The sequence below is a fragment of the Octopus bimaculoides genome, chromosome 26 (genome assembly GCF_046866305.1).
Source record: "Octopus bimaculoides isolate indiv1 chromosome 26, ASM4686630v1, whole genome shotgun sequence".
In the NCBI taxonomy this organism is placed as follows: Eukaryota; Metazoa; Mollusca; class Cephalopoda; order Octopoda; family Octopodidae; genus Octopus; species Octopus bimaculoides.
The window spans coordinates 4,955,636-4,975,638 of NC_142953.1; the positions used below are offsets into that span (position 1 = coordinate 4,955,636).

At 41.1% G+C, this 20,003-nt stretch overlaps 1 protein-coding gene across 10 annotated transcripts in view; it reads left to right on the forward strand.

Moving 5' to 3' along the window:
• LOC106874983 (forkhead box protein J2) overlaps positions 1-16,172 on the forward strand; it is a 446,415-nt gene extending 430,243 nt beyond the window's left edge. For 7 of the 10 annotated variants that reach the window (XM_089342750.1, XM_089342754.1, XM_089342757.1 and 4 more), the window contains one exon: positions 12,503-16,172. In XM_089342750.1, coding sequence (XP_089198876.1) covers positions 12,503-12,613 — 111 coding nt within the window. In that variant the 3' untranslated portion in view covers positions 12,614-16,172. Of the gene's footprint in view, positions 1-7,290; positions 7,362-12,502 lie in introns of those variants that run through there. The other 3 variants (XM_089342755.1, XM_089342756.1, XM_089342759.1) reach the window with 1 other exon arrangement.
• Positions 16,173-20,003: the final 3,831 nt, after the last annotated feature.

Below are 20,003 nucleotides of genomic sequence, written 5' to 3' on the forward strand. Positions count from 1 at the left end.
GCTGCCGCACTTGCCCTTACCTCTCCAACACCACCCTCCTCACCAGCACCCATCACCGACTCCTTCACCTGCACGTCTACCAACATCATATATTGCCTCTCCTGCTCTCTCTGCCAATCTCTGTACATCGGACACACGGGGCGCCGCCTGGCCGACCGATTCGCGGAACACCTCCGAGATATCAACGTCGGCAATGACACCCCGGTGTCACGCCCCTTCCGTTCTGCCGGCCACTCCTTGCGGCAACACCTGTCTGTGTTTGGATTGTCCATGCACAGGGGCCATCCGGACTCCCGTTTGCGCCGTGAACAGGGATTAATCTTCTATCTTCGCTCCTTTGTGCCACATGGGCTCAACTCCCCTCCACTCTTCATCTAACCCCCTCCTCCTGTCTCTCTCCCCCACCCTCCCTCCTACCACCCATCTCTCCCCTCCCCCACCTCCCCCACCTCCTGCTCCGACTCCTACTTCTTTGTACGTCTCTTCACCTCTCTTCATACTTCTCTCCACTCCCACTTCTCTTCACCCCTACTCTTTCTCTCCTCTCTCTTACTCTTTCTCACTCTCTTCTCTCATACTCCCCCCTCTCTCACTCTTACTCTCTACACTCTTACTCTCCTACTCTCTACACTCTTACTCTCTCACCCTTACTCTCTCACTCTCTTCCCCTCTCTCTCACCCCTACCCATTTTCCTTTATTCAAAAATTCTTATCGCTCCTTAAAATTATGGCTTTTAAGTGTTGATTTCTCAGCCCAAGAATTACAGCGTGATGTGCTGCTTGACTGGTCCCTCCCGCCCACGCTGCCGCACTTGCCCTTACCTCTCCAACACCACCCTCCTCACCAGCACCCATCACCGACTCCTTCACCTGCACGTCTACCAACATCATATATTGCCTCTCCTGCTCTCTCTGCCAATCTCTGTACATCGGACAAACGGGGCGCCGCCTGGCCGACCGATTCGCGGAACACCTCCGAGATATCAACGTCGGCAATGACACCCCGGTGTCACGCCACTTCCGTTCTGCCGGCCACTCCTTGCGGCAACACCTGTCTGTGTTTGGATTGTCCATGCACAGGGGCCATCCGGACTCCCGTTTGCGCCGTGAACAGGGATTAATCTTCTATCTTCGCTCCTTTGTGCCACATGGGCTCAACTCCCCTCCACTCTTCATCTAACCCCCTCCTCCTGTCTCTCTCCCCCACCCTCCCTCCTACCACCCATCTCTCCCCTCCCCCACCTCCTGCTCCGACTCCTACTTCTTTGTACGTCTCTTCACCTCTCTTCATACTTCTCTCCACTCCCACTTCTCTTCACCCCTACTCTTTCTCTCCTCTCTCTTACTCTTTCTCACTCTCTTCTCTCATACTCCCCCTCTCTCACTCTTACTCTCTACACTCCTACTCTCTACACTCTTACTCTCTTACTCTCTCACTCTCTTCCCCTCTCTCTCACTCTCTTTCTCTTCCTCTCTTTCCCTCTCTCTCACTCTCTTTCTCTTCCTCTCTTTCTCCCCCCCATACCCACCATCCCCTCTTTCTATCCCCCCATACCCACCTTCCCCCTCTCTCAATCCACCTTCCCTCTCCTATACCCACCCTCTCTCCTCTCTTCCCCTCCCATACCCATCTTCCCCCTCTCTTACATCCACCTTCCCCTTCTCCCTCCTCGTCAACACCCCCTCATAAGCTCACCCACCACCCACCCCTACCCACATACCCCACCCTACCCACAGACCCCTACCTCTACCCCACCCTCAGCCTAACCCACACTCCACCCATGCCTTCCCCACCTCCCCACACCCTCACATCACACCACACCAATACCCTCGCATCACACCACGCACACCACACCAATACCCTCGCATCACACCACGCACACACTACAACTGACCAACTACTTTCTCCCTTTCTCCCTTCCCCATTTTCACACTACATACGTCAAGATCACCAGCATTCTACCTCCCACACACAGCCCCTCGTTCCCGATCACCGTTTGTTATCTCCCCCTTTCTTAGCTCTCCTGAAATAAGAATTTCTAACTTCCGGTCAGCCGTTGTTATGATCGGCCATTATTATTATGATTGAACGTTGACTGAACACTATTCAATTTTTTTTCTCCGTGTTTTTCTCCTTGTCTCCGTATTCTTTCTGTTGAAGAGCGTAGCTCGAAACGTCAAAGACTTTCCGTATTTCCGAGCGTCATACTAATATATACCTTTGTTATTTACACCACCTGTCCTCGTCTGTTGTTATTATTTGTATATTCTCCTATATGTGTATATATATATATATATATATATATATATATATATATATGATGATCTTTTCTCCCGCCATACCTCTGTCTACCCCTCCATCCTCTCTCTCTCTCTTTCTCTCTCTCTCTCTCTCTCTCTCTCTCTCTCGTAGTTTTTCCTTAAGATCTTCAGGTTCTGGCTATATATAAATGAGAAATCCATTCTAAATTATCTCAATCTCTTCTCCGCTGACATACTACGACGAAGTCTCCAAGATGCAGATAAGATAGAGATTTTTATTTATTTACGGCCTCAAACATCTCATACCTTCGCGCTTTAGTCTGCCCTCTATTATTTATCTTGTTTCTCTCCATGAAATTCAATTGAATTCAGTTTTTGTCTTAAATTCATACTTATTCATTTTCTAAGCTTCCTAAATTCATGCTATGTATATATTCTATTCACCTAGAATTCATTGCTCTTTTAAAAATTACGATTTATGCATTGTTGTCTCTCAAATATTTAAAATCTACAATTAAGAGCCCTATCTACTCGCTGACGGTACCTACCCACCCCTACCCATTTTCCTTTATTCAAAAATTCTTATCGCTCCTTAAAATTATGGCTTTTAAGTGTTGATTTCTCAGCCCAAGAATTACAGCGTGATGTGCTGCTTGACTGGTCCCTCCCGCCCACGCTGCCGCACTTGCCCTTACCTCTCCAACACCACCCTCCTCACCAGCACCCATCACCGACTCCTTCACCTGCACGTCTACCAACATCATATATTGCCTCTCCTGCTCTCTCTGCCAATCTCTGTACATCGGACACACGGGGCGCCGCCTGGCCGACCGATTCGCGGAACACCTCCGAGATATCAACGTCGGCAATGACATCCCGGTGTCACGCCACTTCCGTTCTGCCGGCCACTCCTTGCGGCAACACCTGTCTGTGTTTGGATTGTCCATGCACAGGGGCCATCCGGACTCCCGTTTGCGCCGTGAACAGGGATTAATCTTCTATCTTCGCTCCTTTGTGCCACATGGGCTCAACTCCCCTCCACTCTTCATCTAACCCCCTCCTGCTGTCTCTCTACCCCACCCTCCCTCCCCCACCTCCTGCTCCGACTCCTACTTCTTTGTACGTCTCTTCACCTCTCTTCATACTTCTCTCCACTCCCACTTCTCTTCACCCCTACTCTTTCTCTCCTCTCTCTTACTCTTTCTCACTCTCTTCTCTCATACTCCCCCCTCTCTCACTCTTACTCTCTACACTCTTACTCTCCTACTCTCTACACTCTTACTCTCTCACCCTTACTCTCTCACTCTCTTCCCCTCTCTCTCACCCCTACCCATTTTCCTTTATTCAAAAATTCTTATCGCTCCTTAAAATTATGGCTTTTAAGTGTTGATTTCTCAGCCCAAGAATTACAGCGTGATGTGCTGCTTGACTGGTCCCTCCCGCCCACGCTGCCGCACTTGCCCTTACCTCTCCAACACCACCCTCCTCACCAGCACCCATCACCGACTCCTTCACCTGCACGTCTACCAACATCATATATTGCCTCTCCTGCTCTCTCTGCCAATCTCTGTACATCGGACACACGGGGCGCCGCCTGGCCGACCGATTCGCGGAACACCTCCGAGATATCAACGTCGGCAATGACACCCCGGTGTCACGCCCCTTCCGTTCTGCCGGCCACTCCTTGCGGCAACACCTGTCTGTGTTTGGATTGTCCATGCACAGGGGCCATCCGGACTCCCGTTTGCGCCGTGAACAGGGATTAATCTTCTATCTTCGCTCCTTTGTGCCACATGGGCTCAACTCCCCTCCACTCTTCATCTAACCCCCTCCTCCTGTCTCTCTCCCCCACCCTCCCTCCTACCACCCATCTCTCCCCTCCCCCACCTCCCCCACCTCCTGCTCCGACTCCTACTTCTTTGTACGTCTCTTCACCTCTCTTCATACTTCTCTCCACTCCCACTTCTCTTCACCCCTACTCTTTCTCTCCTCTCTCTTACTCTTTCTCACTCTCTTCTCTCATACTCCCCCCTCTCTCACTCTTACTCTCTACACTCTTACTCTCCTACTCTCTACACTCTTACTCTCTCACCCTTACTCTCTCACTCTCTTCCCCTCTCTCTCACCCCTACCCATTTTCCTTTATTCAAAAATTCTTATCGCTCCTTAAAATTATGGCTTTTAAGTGTTGATTTCTCAGCCCAAGAATTACAGCGTGATGTGCTGCTTGACTGGTCCCTCCCGCCCACGCTGCCGCACTTGCCCTTACCTCTCCAACACCACCCTCCTCACCAGCACCCATCACCGACTCCTTCACCTGCACGTCTACCAACATCATATATTGCCTCTCCTGCTCTCTCTGCCAATCTCTGTACATCGGACAAACGGGGCGCCGCCTGGCCGACCGATTCGCGGAACACCTCCGAGATATCAACGTCGGCAATGACACCCCGGTGTCACGCCACTTCCGTTCTGCCGGCCACTCCTTGCGGCAACACCTGTCTGTGTTTGGATTGTCCATGCACAGGGGCCATCCGGACTCCCGTTTGCGCCGTGAACAGGGATTAATCTTCTATCTTCGCTCCTTTGTGCCACATGGGCTCAACTCCCCTCCACTCTTCATCTAACCCCCTCCTCCTGTCTCTCTCCCCCACCCTCCCTCCTACCACCCATCTCTCCCCTCCCCCACCTCCTGCTCCGACTCCTACTTCTTTGTACGTCTCTTCACCTCTCTTCATACTTCTCTCCACTCCCACTTCTCTTCACCCCTACTCTTTCTCTCCTCTCTCTTACTCTTTCTCACTCTCTTCTCTCATACTCCCCCTCTCTCACTCTTACTCTCTACACTCCTACTCTCTACACTCTTACTCTCTTACTCTCTCACTCTCTTCCCCTCTCTCTCACTCTCTTTCTCTTCCTCTCTTTCCCTCTCTCTCACTCTCTTTCTCTTCCTCTCTTTCTCCCCCCCATACCCACCATCCCCTCTTTCTATCCCCCCATACCCACCTTCCCCCTCTCTCAATCCACCTTCCCTCTCCTATACCCACCCTCTCTCCTCTCTTCCCCTCCCATACCCATCTTCCCCCTCTCTTACATCCACCTTCCCCTTCTCCCTCCTCGTCAACACCCCCTCATAAGCTCACCCACCACCCACCCCTACCCACATACCCCACCCTACCCACAGACCCCTACCTCTACCCCACCCTCAGCCTAACCCACACTCCACCCATGCCTTCCCCACCTCCCCACACCCTCACATCACACCACACCAATACCCTCGCATCACACCACGCACACCACACCAATACCCTCGCATCACACCACGCACACACTACAACTGACCAACTACTTTCTCCCTTTCTCCCTTCCCCATTTTCACACTACATACGTCAAGATCACCAGCATTCTACCTCCCACACACAGCCCCTCGTTCCCGATCACCGTTTGTTATCTCCCCCTTTCTTAGCTCTCCTGAAATAAGAATTTCTAACTTCCGGTCAGCCGTTGTTATGATCGGCCATTATTATTATGATTGAACGTTGACTGAACACTATTCAATTTTTTTTCTCCGTGTTTTTCTCCTTGTCTCCGTATTCTTTCTGTTGAAGAGCGTAGCTCGAAACGTCAAAGACTTTCCGTATTTCCGAGCGTCATACTAATATATACCTTTGTTATTTACACCACCTGTCCTCGTCTGTTGTTATTATTTGTATATTCTCCTATATATATATATGATAATGATGATGATGATCTTTTCTCCCGCCATGCCTCTGTCTACCCCTCCATCCACTCTCTCTCTCTCTCTCTCTCTCTCGTAGTTTTTCCTTAAGGTCTTCAGGTTCTGGCTATATATAAATGAGAAATCCATTCTAAATTATCTCAATCTCTTCTCCGCTGACATACTACGACGAAGTCTCCAAGATGCAGATAAGATAGAGATTTTTATTTATTTACGGCCTCAAACATCTCATACCTTCGCGCTTTAGTCTGCCCTCTATTATTTATCTTGTTTCTCTCGATGAAATTCAATTGAATTCAGTATTTGTCTTAAATTCATACTTATTCATTTTCTAAGCTTCCTAAATTCATGCTACGTATATATTCTATTCACCTAGAATTCATTGCTCTTTTAAAAATTACGATTTATGCATTGTTGTCTCTCAAATATTTAAAATCTACAATTAAGAGCCCTATCTACTCGCTGACGTTACCTACCCACCCCTACCCATTTTCCTTTATTCAAAAATTCTTATCGCTCCTTAAAATTATGGCTTTTAAGTGTTGATTTCTCAGCCCAAGAATTACAGCGTGATGTGCTGCTTGACTGGTCCCCCCTCTCTCTCTCTCTTTATATATCTATATATATATATATATATGATGATGATCTTTTCTCCCGCCATGCCTCTGTCTACCCCTCCATCCTCTCTCTCTCTCTCTCTCTCGTAGTTTTTCCTTAAGGTCTTCAGGTTCTGGCTATATATAAATGAGAAATCCATTCTAAATTATCTCAATCTCTTCTCCACTGACATACTACGACGAAGTCTCCAAGATGCAGATAAGATAGAGATTTTTATTTATTTACGGCCTCAAACATCTCATACCTTCGCGCTTTAGTCTGCCCTCTATTATTTATCTTGTTTCCCTCCATGAAATTCAATTGAATTCAGTTTTTGTCTTAAATTCATACTTATTCATTTTCTAAGCTTCCTAAATTCATGCTACGTATATATTCTATTCACCTAGATTTCATTGCTCTTTTAAAAATTACAATTTATGCATTGTTGTCTCTCAAATATTTAAAATCTACGATTAAGAGCCCTATCTCCTCGCTGATGGTACACCCGCCCTCCCACCCCTTCCTCCGGAAGTGCATTCCTTTGTCATCCTCGGCTGTCTTCCGGAACCCATCTAGTGGCCTTGGCCATCCTCTCCCCTACCTTTGGGTAGCGCATTAAGTTTGAGTAATGTTTGCAGGTTGTAGGTACTGTTTTGCTTATGAATTCTTCCAATTGCAAGTTTTCTTTTCAGGTTCACGACACTGCTTTTCCCTTTCCCAGGCTACAGGCCCACACCCCCAACACCCCATACTGTTAGGATTGGCACTCTCAACGTCGGCACGCTGAAAGGTAGATCTGGTGAAATTGTTGAGATGCTTGAACGGAGACGCGTAGATATGTGCTGCATCCAGGAAGTAAGATGGAGAGGAGGTTCTGCGAGGTTCCTCACAGGCAAAGAACACAGGTACAAGATTTTCTGGGCAGGGAGCACTGACGGGGTCAGGGGCGTAGGAATACTTCCAGCGGAGAAATGGGTGGATAAGGTAATCGAGGTCGTTAGAGTAAGTGACAGAGTACTTAAGATCAGACTAGTGCTTCATCATAGATTAGCTACTGTCATCTCAGCCTATGCACCTCAACCGGTGCTACCAGATGGTCTGAAAGACCAATTCTATGACACCCTCTTGCAAACTACCTCGTCGACGAGTGACAGGGACCTTCTCTTTGTGGCTGGAGACTTCAACGGTCATGTCGGACGTCGTGCTGGAGGCTTCCATGGCATACATGGAGGCTATGGCTTCGGTTCCCGCAACAAGGAGGGAACCAGACTGCTGCAGTTCTGTGATGCAACACCAACTTCAGGAAACCTGCCAGTCACCTAGTCACCTACATCCTCGCCAGAAATAGGGAAAGAGGGCAGCTTATAAATGCCAAAACGTACCCTGGCGAAGAATGTACCCCACAACATAGATTAGTAGTTAGCGACTTTGGGATCAAGGCAAAATGGGTGCCCAGAATTAGACAGGCTTGGAGGAGAAGGGTGTGGAAGCTTAAAGACCCTGCAAACGGACAGAGACTTAGAGACAAGTTACTTGAAGCATTTAACGAAATAGAAGGGGATATAGCATCATACAACGTGGAAGACAATTGGAGATTTCTGCGGGACAACCTGTTGAAAGCCACCGACCAGATTTGTGGGTGGTGTAAGGTCCCCTCCCGACCCAGAGTAACGTGTTGGTGGAACAAGGAGGTAGACAGGGCTATTAGACAAAAGAAACAGGCTTGGAAGGACTGGAAGAACGGTGGTAGCAGGGAATTGTACCAATGTGCCAGAAGGGAGGCTAGGTGACAGGTTTATTTAGCCAGAGGGGAAGCAGATAAGGAAAGATTTGCCAATGTTCTGCGCCGTGAGGACCAAAGACTCGAGGTATTTCGTGTTGCAAGACAGTGTAGGAGAGAGAATAGTGATGTTGTAGGAGAGAAATGTGTTCGCATGATTGATGGTACGCTTGCATTAAATGAGGATGCAAAGAAAGAGGTCTGGAGATGCCACTACGATAGATTGCTTAATAAAGAGAATGAATGGGAGAAAGAGAGCCTGCCGTATGTCGACCCAATAGAGGGACCAGCTATCCGAGTTGATAGTACCAGGGTAGATAAAGCAATTAAGAGTATGAAGACCGGGAAAGCCCCTGGCCCATCAGGAATCACTGCAGAGATGCTCAAAATATCTGGCAGTGTTGGCTATAGCCTAGTCACCCGTATTACGAACCAGGTGATACACGAAGGAGTCATACCCAATGACTGGTGTAGCAGCATCATAGTCAACTGCTACAAAGGTAAAGGTGACGCTTTAGATACAAATAATTACAGAGGCATCAAGCTGTTAGATCAGGTTATGAAAGTTACAGAGAGGGTCATAGCCCAACTAATTAGGGAGCGAATCAATTTAGATGAGATATAGTTTGGGTTCGTGCCAGGTAAAAGCACTACTGATGCCTTATTTCTAGTGAGACAGTTGCAGGAGAAATACCTAGCTAAGGATAAACCTCTGTACCTGGCTTTCGTTGACATGGAGAAAGCCTTTGACAGGGTCCCCCGATCCCTTATCTGGTGGTCAATGAGGAAACTTGGGATAGAAGAATGGTTAGTGAGAGCTGTGCGAGCCATGTACAGAGATGCTGCCAGTAAGGTGAGGGTTGGAAATGAGTACAGCAATGAATTCCGGGTAGAGGTAGGGGTCCACCAAGTTTCCGTCCTCAGCCCCCTCTTATTTATCATAGTCCTCCAGGCAATCACAGAGGAGTTCAAGACAGGTTGCCCCTGGGAGCTCCTCTATGCTGATGACCTTGCCCTAATTGCGGAGTCACTATCAGAACTAGAGGAGAAGTTTCAGGTGTGGAAGCAAGGTCTTAAATTGAAGGGCCTTAGAGTCAACCTAGCTAAAACCAAAATCCTAATAAGTAGGAAGGTAGATAAAACACAAACCCCTTCAGGTAGATGGCCCTGCTCAGTATGTAGAAAAGGAGTAGGTAGTAACTCTATAAGATGTACCCGGTGCAAGCTATGGACACATAAGAGGTGCAGCAACATCAAAGGCAGGTTAACTAGCAAGTTAGTTTTTGTTTGTGGCAGATGTTCAGGTGCAATAAAGACTGTAAACAAACAGGAAACAACTTCTATCTCATTCCAGGGTGAAAAACTAGAGGTAGTCGATAGCTTCCGCTATCTGGGCGACCAAGTTAGTAGTGGGGGTGGGTGCGCTGAAAGTGTAGCTGCTAGAATAAGAATAGCCTGGGCAAAGTTTAGAGAGCTCTTACCCCTGCTGGTGACAAAGGGACTCTCACTCAGAGTAAAAGGCAGACTGTATGACGCATGCGTACGAACAGCCATGCTACATGGGAGTGAAACATGGGCTGTAACTGCTGAGGACATACGTAAGCTCGCAAGGAATGAAGCCAGTATGCTCCGTTGGATGTGTAATGTCAATGTGAATACCCGTCAGAGTGTAAGTATCTTGAGAGAAAAGCTGAACATTAGAAGCATCAGTTGTGGTGTGCAAGAGAGATGATTGCGCTGGTATGGACATGTGGTGAGAATGGATGAGGATAGCTGCGTGAAAAAGTGCCACACCCTAACAGTTGAGGGAACCCGTGGAAGAGGTAGGCCCAGGAAGACCTGGGCTGAGGTGGTGAGGCAAGACCTTCGTACATTGGGCCTCACCGAGGCGATGACTACTGACCGAGACCTTTGGAAATGTGCTGTGCGCGAGAAGACCCGGCAAGCCAAGTAAGATCGTTGCCAGTGCCCCTGGACTGGTTCTTGTGCGGGTGGCACATGAGATGCACCATTTTGAGCATGGCCGTTGCCAGTACCGCCTGACTGGCTCCCGTAGGATTTTCGAGCGAGATCGTTGCCAGTGCCCCTGGACTGGCTTGTGTGGGTGGCACATAAAAGACACCATTTCGAGCGTGGCCGTTTTCGTGCGGGTGACACGTAAAAGCACCCACTATACTCTCTGAGTGGTTGGCGTTAGGAAGGGCATCCAGCTGTAGAAACTCTGCCAAATTAGACTGGAGCCTGGTGTTGCCATCCGGTTTCACCAGTCCTCTTTGTGTTTGTTCACCAGTTCCCTTTGTGTTTGTTCCTCCACTTCTTGACAACTAGTGCTTATGTGTTTACATCCCTATAACTTAGAGGTTCAGCAAAAGAGACCAATAGAATAAGTACCAGGCTTTAAAAAAACAAGTGATTACTGGAGTCAATACATTTGACTGAAAATTCTTAAAGGTGGTGTCCCAGCATGGTCGTAGTCTAATGACTGAAACAAGTAAAAAGTAGAGGATAAAAGATATTTTGAAAATTCATTGAAATAAAAGCATTGTATGCTGACAGAAATAGCAGTAAAAAAAGGTTAAAAGGTTAAAAAAGGTTAAAAAAGAAGGATATATATAGAAAGTAACACGATCCTTAATACACTATATATGAAAATATAAACAAGATGGTTGTGGATGGAATTCCTTTGAGAATAGGCTGGGCCTTACTTGGTCAGGTTTGGCCTGCAGCTATATAACATCCACCCTTATTGGTATTCCCCACTTTATATTTCACATCTCAAGCATACAACTGCAAGATTTATAGTATTGTTACCACCACCACCAACAACAACAACCACCCTTCCACCCACTCATTGTCCCTATTTATAGACAGTTGAAGTGAGCCACTGACAGTTAAATGTATTCGCCAGATATTTAAAACCAATGACAAGACAGAAACTGTCAAGATTGTTTGGCCATCAGCCAGACAAACATCCCCATATCTTGATAAACTCAACTAGTGTTTGTTGCCCTCTCTCAATGTTCTACACTTATCACATATTAACAAATCCATTTTTTTTGTTCTCTTCTTCATTTCTCTTTTCTTTTTTTTTTTTTTAACTGAACCAGTTTTATTGACAGAATATTTAGCATTAATATAGAATTAGTTCCGATTGGATCTTTTAATAAATAATCCTTGTCTTTATCCCTTCTCTCTATTTAGCAGTACATTGACTTCCAAATGCATTACCATGAATGGTTGCCAAACCAATTTGCAGCCATAGTCATGATGTAAAGCCCGTCTTCACCAATGAAAGCATTCTTTTATTCTACTACTGGTTTCAACCAGAGGCTGTGGCTTTACTGGGGTACTGCCCTTAGTGCTAATGGAAGCAAATGGTTTAGTGGTTAGGGATGTTCGGCTCATGCTAGTGAGATTATGGGTTTCAATTCCTGGACTGGATGGCACGTTGTGTTCTTGAGCAGTCCAGTGGGGAATATATGTGCCACAGAAACTGGGAAACTAACCCTCTGAATCTATATGACCCAGGAAGGGTCTCACCTTGCTTTTTTTAGACTTGCTTCCCAGTTCTTTCCATGGAATCAGTCCTCTTAAAAAAGTGATAGATACAACCACAAACATATTCTTTTACTTTTTTATTTGTTTCAATCATTTAACTGTGGCCATGCTGGAGCATTGCCTTTAGTCAAACAAATCAACCCCAGGTTTTATTCTTTGTAAGCCTGATACTTATTCTATCAGTCTCATTTGCTGAACTGCTGAGTTACAGGGACATAAGCACACTAACATTGGTTGTCAAGCAATGGTGGGGGACAAACACAAAGACACACACATAAATATATACGACGGGCTTCTTTCTGTTTCCGTCTGCCAAATCCACTCACAAGGCTTTGGTTGGCTCGAGGCTGTAGTAGAAGACACTTGCCCAAGGTGCCACGCAGTGGGACTGAATCCAGAACCATGTGGTTGGAAGCAAGCTTTTTAACCATACAGCTACACAGTGTAAATAAATATTAAATTGGACAGTAATTTGAATGCTAAAAGATTAAATTAAAGTGTTTTTCTTGTTTTTAAGATGTTTTAATTGTAGATGTTTATTTAATTTTTTTTTTTTTTGTTTCCAGCAAGCAGGGAATTACATGAACCATCCACTTCCTCCGATACCAAGAGCAAATACCAGATATATAACCAACGACGAGATTGATGATGAGTTCAACTGGGATAAACTGCTATGAAATTTTTAATTTTTAACACTGCAATATATTAAATATGTACAACAAGACAGTAACAGTTATGTACAGGGGTTGGACAAGGGTTTCAATTTAACATTCCCACAATGCATCTTAGATGGGAACAGAAAAAGTTTGAAAAATAAATAACCCACAAAACAATTTAAAAAACAAAAACAATGCCAGTGTGATACTGGTCATTTGATTTTAATATTTCCCATAATGCGTTCTTGATGGGACTAACAATTATCATAGAAAACAAAGATGTTTGAAAACACAAAAAGAGATGACAAATTAAATGAGGAGTTAAAAAGAAGCTATAAAAAGTTTTTAAAAATTAATAAAACTGAAAAAAATAAAAGACAAAAAAAAACAATAAAAAGGTGCCATTTCTGCACTTCCTGTTTGAGACAGGCAAAAACAACTACAAAAAGAAAGAAAAATACTAAACAAATACCAAAAAAAGGAAAAACAATATTAATATATTCCATGTAGAATCTATTCTTCACACAATGTTTTAAACCTATGCACCACACATACCAACACACACACACGCACATGCATACTACAGACATGCTTATATATATACATATGTACACATTCACTCAAACACACCAGTTTATCTGTTCAATTCAGGTTAACAGCTGATAGGCTATTGAGTCTAAACCCTGTAAAAACGATTCATTTGATGCATCATTCTCTTTATATCTTTCTATTTACCTAACTTTCTATCTCTCTCTGTCTCCTATCTATCTGCCTATTAATTTACAAATTTCTATGTCTCTTCAATGCTATCTCTCTCTCTCTCTCTCTCTCTCTCTCTCTCTCTACCTATCTATCAATCAATCTATCTATTAATTTAGAAATTTCTAGGTCTTTCCAATGCTGTCTGTCTCTCATTCTCTTGATACATATACACATATTCACATATACACGTGTGTGTGAATTTAAGAACTTTGAGAGATGTTAAATAATTCGTTTTTAAATAGAGGGGTAAAAAAATCCCTTTGAATAGTAAAAATCAAAGGCTGCCTATTCCACCATTAAAAACGAATTTTATATACACACATACATAGAAAAAAGGACGTTAAAAGATGTATATATGTATAACTCTATTACTTAATTCTCTATATCTGTATGTTTATCAGTTAATCTACCTATGTGTCTGTCTGTTTGTCTCTCTCTCTCCTCACCTTGTTTGTTTCTGTCTTTGACTATCCTTAAATCCACTGCCAGACTCCCACTGGAAAATGGTTATAGCTGCTGACAATGATGCTGCTGATGATGATAGTAATGATGATGCTACCAGCCACCTGCTGGAATATTTGTTGCTAATTGTCTCCCGAGACAAGGTTTGAAAGGGCAAAGTATTGGTCTGATATCTACCCTACCTCAGAAACATACCTAATTATATATATATATGCACACACGCATGCATGTATATATATATATATATATATATATATATATATATGCATACACACGCATGCATGTATATATATATATATATATGCACACACGTGCATGTGTGTAGACATGTGGATCTACATCTGTATCTGTGCGAAGAAAGGTGAAAAACAAGTACTTGAGTGAGAAAGAAAAACACAACCCCACATATATATATAATATATATATACACTACATACAAATACATATATACATACATAATGTGTGTGTGTATGTATATTTATCTTTGTATGCACTGGTGAAAGAAAGGGAGGAATAACAATAAAAACTAAATGAGAAAGAGAGAGAGAGATGGCGTTGGTGGTATCAGTGAAGGAGAAAAAATATGTTGGTGATAAAGCATAGAAGGTAAATAAATAACAAGCATATATAAGTAAAAAACAATAACAATTTGCCCCACACCTTTCTACTTCAAACAGACTGATAGATGTCTGTATAAGATGAAGTATTATTATTAAGATTCAAATATTTTCGGCTATTTACTTCATCTTCAATAATAAAATAAATTTTCTTTTTTTAAATATTTATATCTACACTATGTTTCAATCCATTTGATCTCCAATTATCATCGGGTGTTTTATTTCCAGTATGTGTACATAGACCCAAGCTGGATTTGAACAAGGAACCTTTGTTTAATTTCCTGAACTACTAAACTAATCAATGGAGTGTATATTTACAATATTTAATTTACACTGTTTTGATCTATCTGATCTCCAGTCATCATCAGGTAGGTGGCTTATGCCTGAACATGTACGTATAAGAATTCCTGTACTAATGTCTTTGAGTGGTAATATCTGCAATATTTTTTATCACACTATGCTGCAATCAGTTTTAATTGCTAATCATCATGATGAGGTTTCTTATTCCTGGATGTGTACATAGAATAAAGCTGGATTTGAACTAGGAAATCTGTCTTTATAATTTTTTTTTTTTTTACTTGCTCTCAAGGGTTTAGTCAAACAAATCAACCCCAGTACTTATTCTGCCAGTCACTTTTGTTGAACCACTAAGTCACAGGGATGCAAAGAAACCAACACCAGTTATCAAGCAGTGGTTGCACATAGACACACACACGCATTAACATAGGCTTCTTTCAGTTTCCATCTACTAAATCCACTCAAGGCATTAGTTGATCCAGAGCTATATAGCAGAAGACAATTGCCTGAGATGCCATGCAGTGAGACTGAACCTGGAACCATGTGGTTGAGAAGCAAGCTTCTTAACCACACAGCTGCACCTATATTTACAATATATATTGTAATCAATGTAAGAGGTGTCTCTCTATGTGGACATAGTCCCAGATTGATTTCATACTAGAAATTTCTGATTTCCCTAACTGTTTGATTTTTAAACTGAGAAATTAGAAATCGAATTATGCCACCCTGCTGGCTTGGCAAGCAGGACAACTTTTCCCCATGATCGAAATGGGAGACCGGAGCAATGTGAAATGAAGTATTTTGCTCAAGAACATAATGTGCTGCCTGGTCTGAGAAATGAACCCACAATCTAGCAATTGTGAGTGCAACACCCTAAGCACTAGGCCATATGCTTTCACTAAAGAACTTGATGTTGAATCAGGAAACAGATTAAACTGAATTTCCCTTCACTCCTAGGGATGGAAGATAAAGTCGAAGCTGATGGGAGTCAAACTCAGAATAGAAAAGGATATATAGACATATTAAATAGCACACAAGATTTAAGCTGTTGCTCTACCAATTTTTACAATTCATCATACACATGTCTATGTGTGTAGGTGTGTGTTGGTTGATATAAATATTTAAGAAACAAACATAAAAAAAATCTTTCATATCTAGAGATGAGGCTGATAATTCAAAAATAAAAAAAATTATCTTTCTTAATGAAGATGTTGTTAAAAAACACAAAATTCTGGACAGATAAACTCACAACAAATGGAAAAGAAAAAGTTTGAAAATATTTCAAAAACAATTTCTTTCAACAAAAAAAAAAGGACCAATTTGCATGGATGGTGGAGTGGGGTGAAGAATTTCTTTCTTTTAATCTATGAGAGATCATTCTTATAATTAATTTTATTATTATTTAATATTATAAAAATATAAACCAATATTATGACTGTTTTCTTTTGCTTTTGTTTTGTTTTTTTGGTGCACTTTTTGTTTGTTTTTCTTTTGTTCTTTAATTTATTAATTTTATATTCCCCCTTCTTGAAAAAACAAAAAGGGAAACCGTAATATTTGTGTCTGCACATATATATGTATAACATAAGTATGTGTGTTTGCATATATATATATATATGTATGTACGTGTACATATATACACCTGTGCATGTATAATGTATGTGTGTGTGTATATAATAAATATGTATGTGTGTATATGTATATATAATATGTATAAGTGACAGTAGGCACACTAGGTGCATGACAAATCTGTATATATATATATATACACACAAATAAAATTCATTCTAAAGAGTTGAACTCAAAGTAAATGATGTATATGTAAATATTGGGTGTAAAAATCCCTCTGGATAGAAAAAAAAAAATAATCAAAGGCTGCCTATTGGGAATTGAACACACAACTTCTGTAGAAATAAGACACATTCAAGTCCCATAGGTAACCTTCAACTTTTTCTATCCAAAATGTTTTTTAACCGAATGCTGTAATTTATGGCTTTACCGACATCGAGTTCAACTGTCAAAAATAAATAATATATATATATATATATATACTCTTTCACTCATTTCAGCCATATGGCCATGGTCATGCTGGAGCACCTTTTACTTATTTCAGTCATTTGACTGAACTTGAAGGATTTTAATCAATCGAACAACTTGATCCTAGGTCTTATATCTTAAGCTTAGTTCTTATTCTATAACTCTTCATTCCCAAACCACTAAGTTACCGTGATATAAACACACCAGCATCAGTTGTGAAGTGGTGATGAACAGACAAACACAGACATATATATATATATATATATATATACATACATACATATGAGGTTTCAATGATGTGATTACTTTTAGATTAATATTGTAGAGTATGTATGAGGAGCAAGATCTGACCAGTTTGAACATTAAACAGTAGAAGATTTGGACTGGATATGGCAAGATTGAATGCTCAAGAGTTAATCATAGTAAAACAAAAAAATAGCATCATCCACTAAATTGTGTGCGACAAAAGGTTAACTACCAATATTACCATCTCTCTCTCCATGATGAGTTTTTCCCCCCATTTTCTGGTAATAAAAAAGATTGTTTGTTTTGTTTTATTTTGTTCATGTATGTATATGTATGGTTCCTTTTTTTGTTTTATACTTCAAGGTTCCTAATTAACTAACGTATGAGAAGATCTGAAATGATGATTTTAGGGGTTCATTAAAAGAATTTACCAAGTTGATGTTAATTTATGGCACAATTTTATGCAAAGACCCGGTTTGTTTTCAATGCCATGATGATGCTAATCATAATACTGAAAAATTATGCTAATTTTTATGCAAAAATAAAAAAAGATATGAAGAAAATTGTAGGACTCAATAGCAGAAACAGCAGAACAGTTAACATACATGTACACATATACACCTATATAAACATACATGTATACACATATTTATATGTGTATACATATTATAAACATATACACAAAAGCTATGAGTGTGTGTGTAGCTATGTATATATGTATGTGTGTGTATATAGTTATATACATGAAAGAATGAGTTTTCAACAACATACACGTGGCAAAAAATTTCTTTTAATGGAATTTCATAGGTTCTGCATGAATATATTTGCAGTTATTCTGTCTGAGTTTGACTAATGACTGACAACTCTGTGAATTTAACCTGCAACAGTGTGACATGAGATTTTGCAAGCTTACAGATAACACAAGATGTACAAGACCATAAACTAGTGGCAAAGAATATTATTCTTAAACAACAATACTGTTGACAATGACTTCGAAGTTTTGGCCAGTTGGACTGTGATGAATTGAAGTTAATCTTATATTTATATAGTCTATCTTGAATTAAAATCCTCCTTAGGTGTTTGTTTTTATGTCTACATAATTACAATAAAAACAGTTTAAAATTAAATTGAAGAATTACACAATGCTTTTTTTATAGTTTAAGAGTACATTTACAAGAGGATTGGCAGTGAGCTCAAAGATTCAGGTTGCTAAACTTTGTCAGACTGTGGCTGGTAGTCTGACGAAGGCCACTGGACTGAAACTTTGAAGTCCCTGTACTCCACTTTTTTGTAGAAAAAAGTGTATGTTAAATGATACATGGAGATTTATACTCATGACTTTAAGCTTCTGTTTCAACAATTTGAGGACTGTTGCACATCTTAAGCTGTTGCAGGCCTGGTGTGCATAGCACTATTGATTACATAAGCTTTTTTTTGTGTAATAGATGGTGCCACATGCACCAGGCTTGGAACAGCTAAAAACATGCAATAATCATCATAATGACAGAGAAAAATTAAAATTCTGAACGTGAGTCTCCATAGCTCGATGTCATTTAATAAATATAGTCTTCTATTCCCAACGATATTGAGGTCTACCACTTTTGTAGTCACTCATGGTTTGTCTACATATATATATATATATATATAGATACACACACACATGCATGTGCATGTTCTGTGTTTGCTGCCAACACCAAAAAGGGCTGGAAGCCCAGGCAGCCATGCCAAATCATCAGCATCCAATCATCTCTTTTCAGAGTAAGCATACAAATGAGAAGCATTTCGGGTGAATTGTTTCAGTGTAACAACATTACTGGCATTATATGTGTGGGGACGATACCCTGTATGTGCTTCTTATTGTTAATATTAATAGGCAAGCTTGAAAAATGTGCGTGATCTGCAGTAGTGAGCCATTGTGGTAATTGTTGTGAAGCTTATTATATGTTTAAGTTAAATTTAGGATTCTTCTATGCAACATTAGTATAGTCTGGTATATTGAATAACTGCAAATATATTTACATGAAACCTATGGTATTGGACCACTGAATTGTAATAAAGGTGTGCGTGTATATATATATATATATATAAATACACACGCACACGAATATATATATATATACACCATACATATTCACATATACATAAACACACACATATACATGTATACATATCTATATATATATATATATATACATACACACACACATATCTATACATGCATATGCATATATAAATATATAGCAGATATGTACTTATATGCATATGCATACACTTACATATGTATATATACTACACACACACACACACACACACACATACAAATGTACACACAAACAAACTTTCCATGTTATTTATTGAAAACAAAAGTAGCTTAGTTGATTTATGTGTGTGCTGTTGTAATAATAATAATACTAATAAAAATAATAACAATAATGAAAAATCAATAAAAAGACCAGCAACATTTAAATCTTACTGAATTGTACATATTATAAATATTATTCTTTATTTCATACTCTTCAACCGGAAGCAAACCATTCTCAACTGTGTACCATACTGTTTTTTTTAACATTAAGAGCATTAGTACAGTCCATTTTCTTTGTACTGCAGACATACTGATAGATCCCAAATGGCAAGACAGACAGACAGCCACAACATTATATATATATATATATATATATGTATATAATGAAAGAATATGAACAATGAATTTTCATTGAAATTATGTTACATATGTTTCAATAGCAAGGCTGTTTATTTGTTTACAATGTATTACACAATAAGATTACATAAAATGGATTACATAACCCATCTCTTCAGACATTTTGAACATTATGTGTGTTTTTGTGTGTCATTGAGTTTGTATTACCATTGTTTTGACATCTGCATGTTGATTGTAAATGAAAGCTTCACCATTCATATGAATGGTGTTGTTTGTTTGCAATCCATTGTGAAAGCATATCCAGGCTGTTGTTTGAAAAACTGCCAGGATG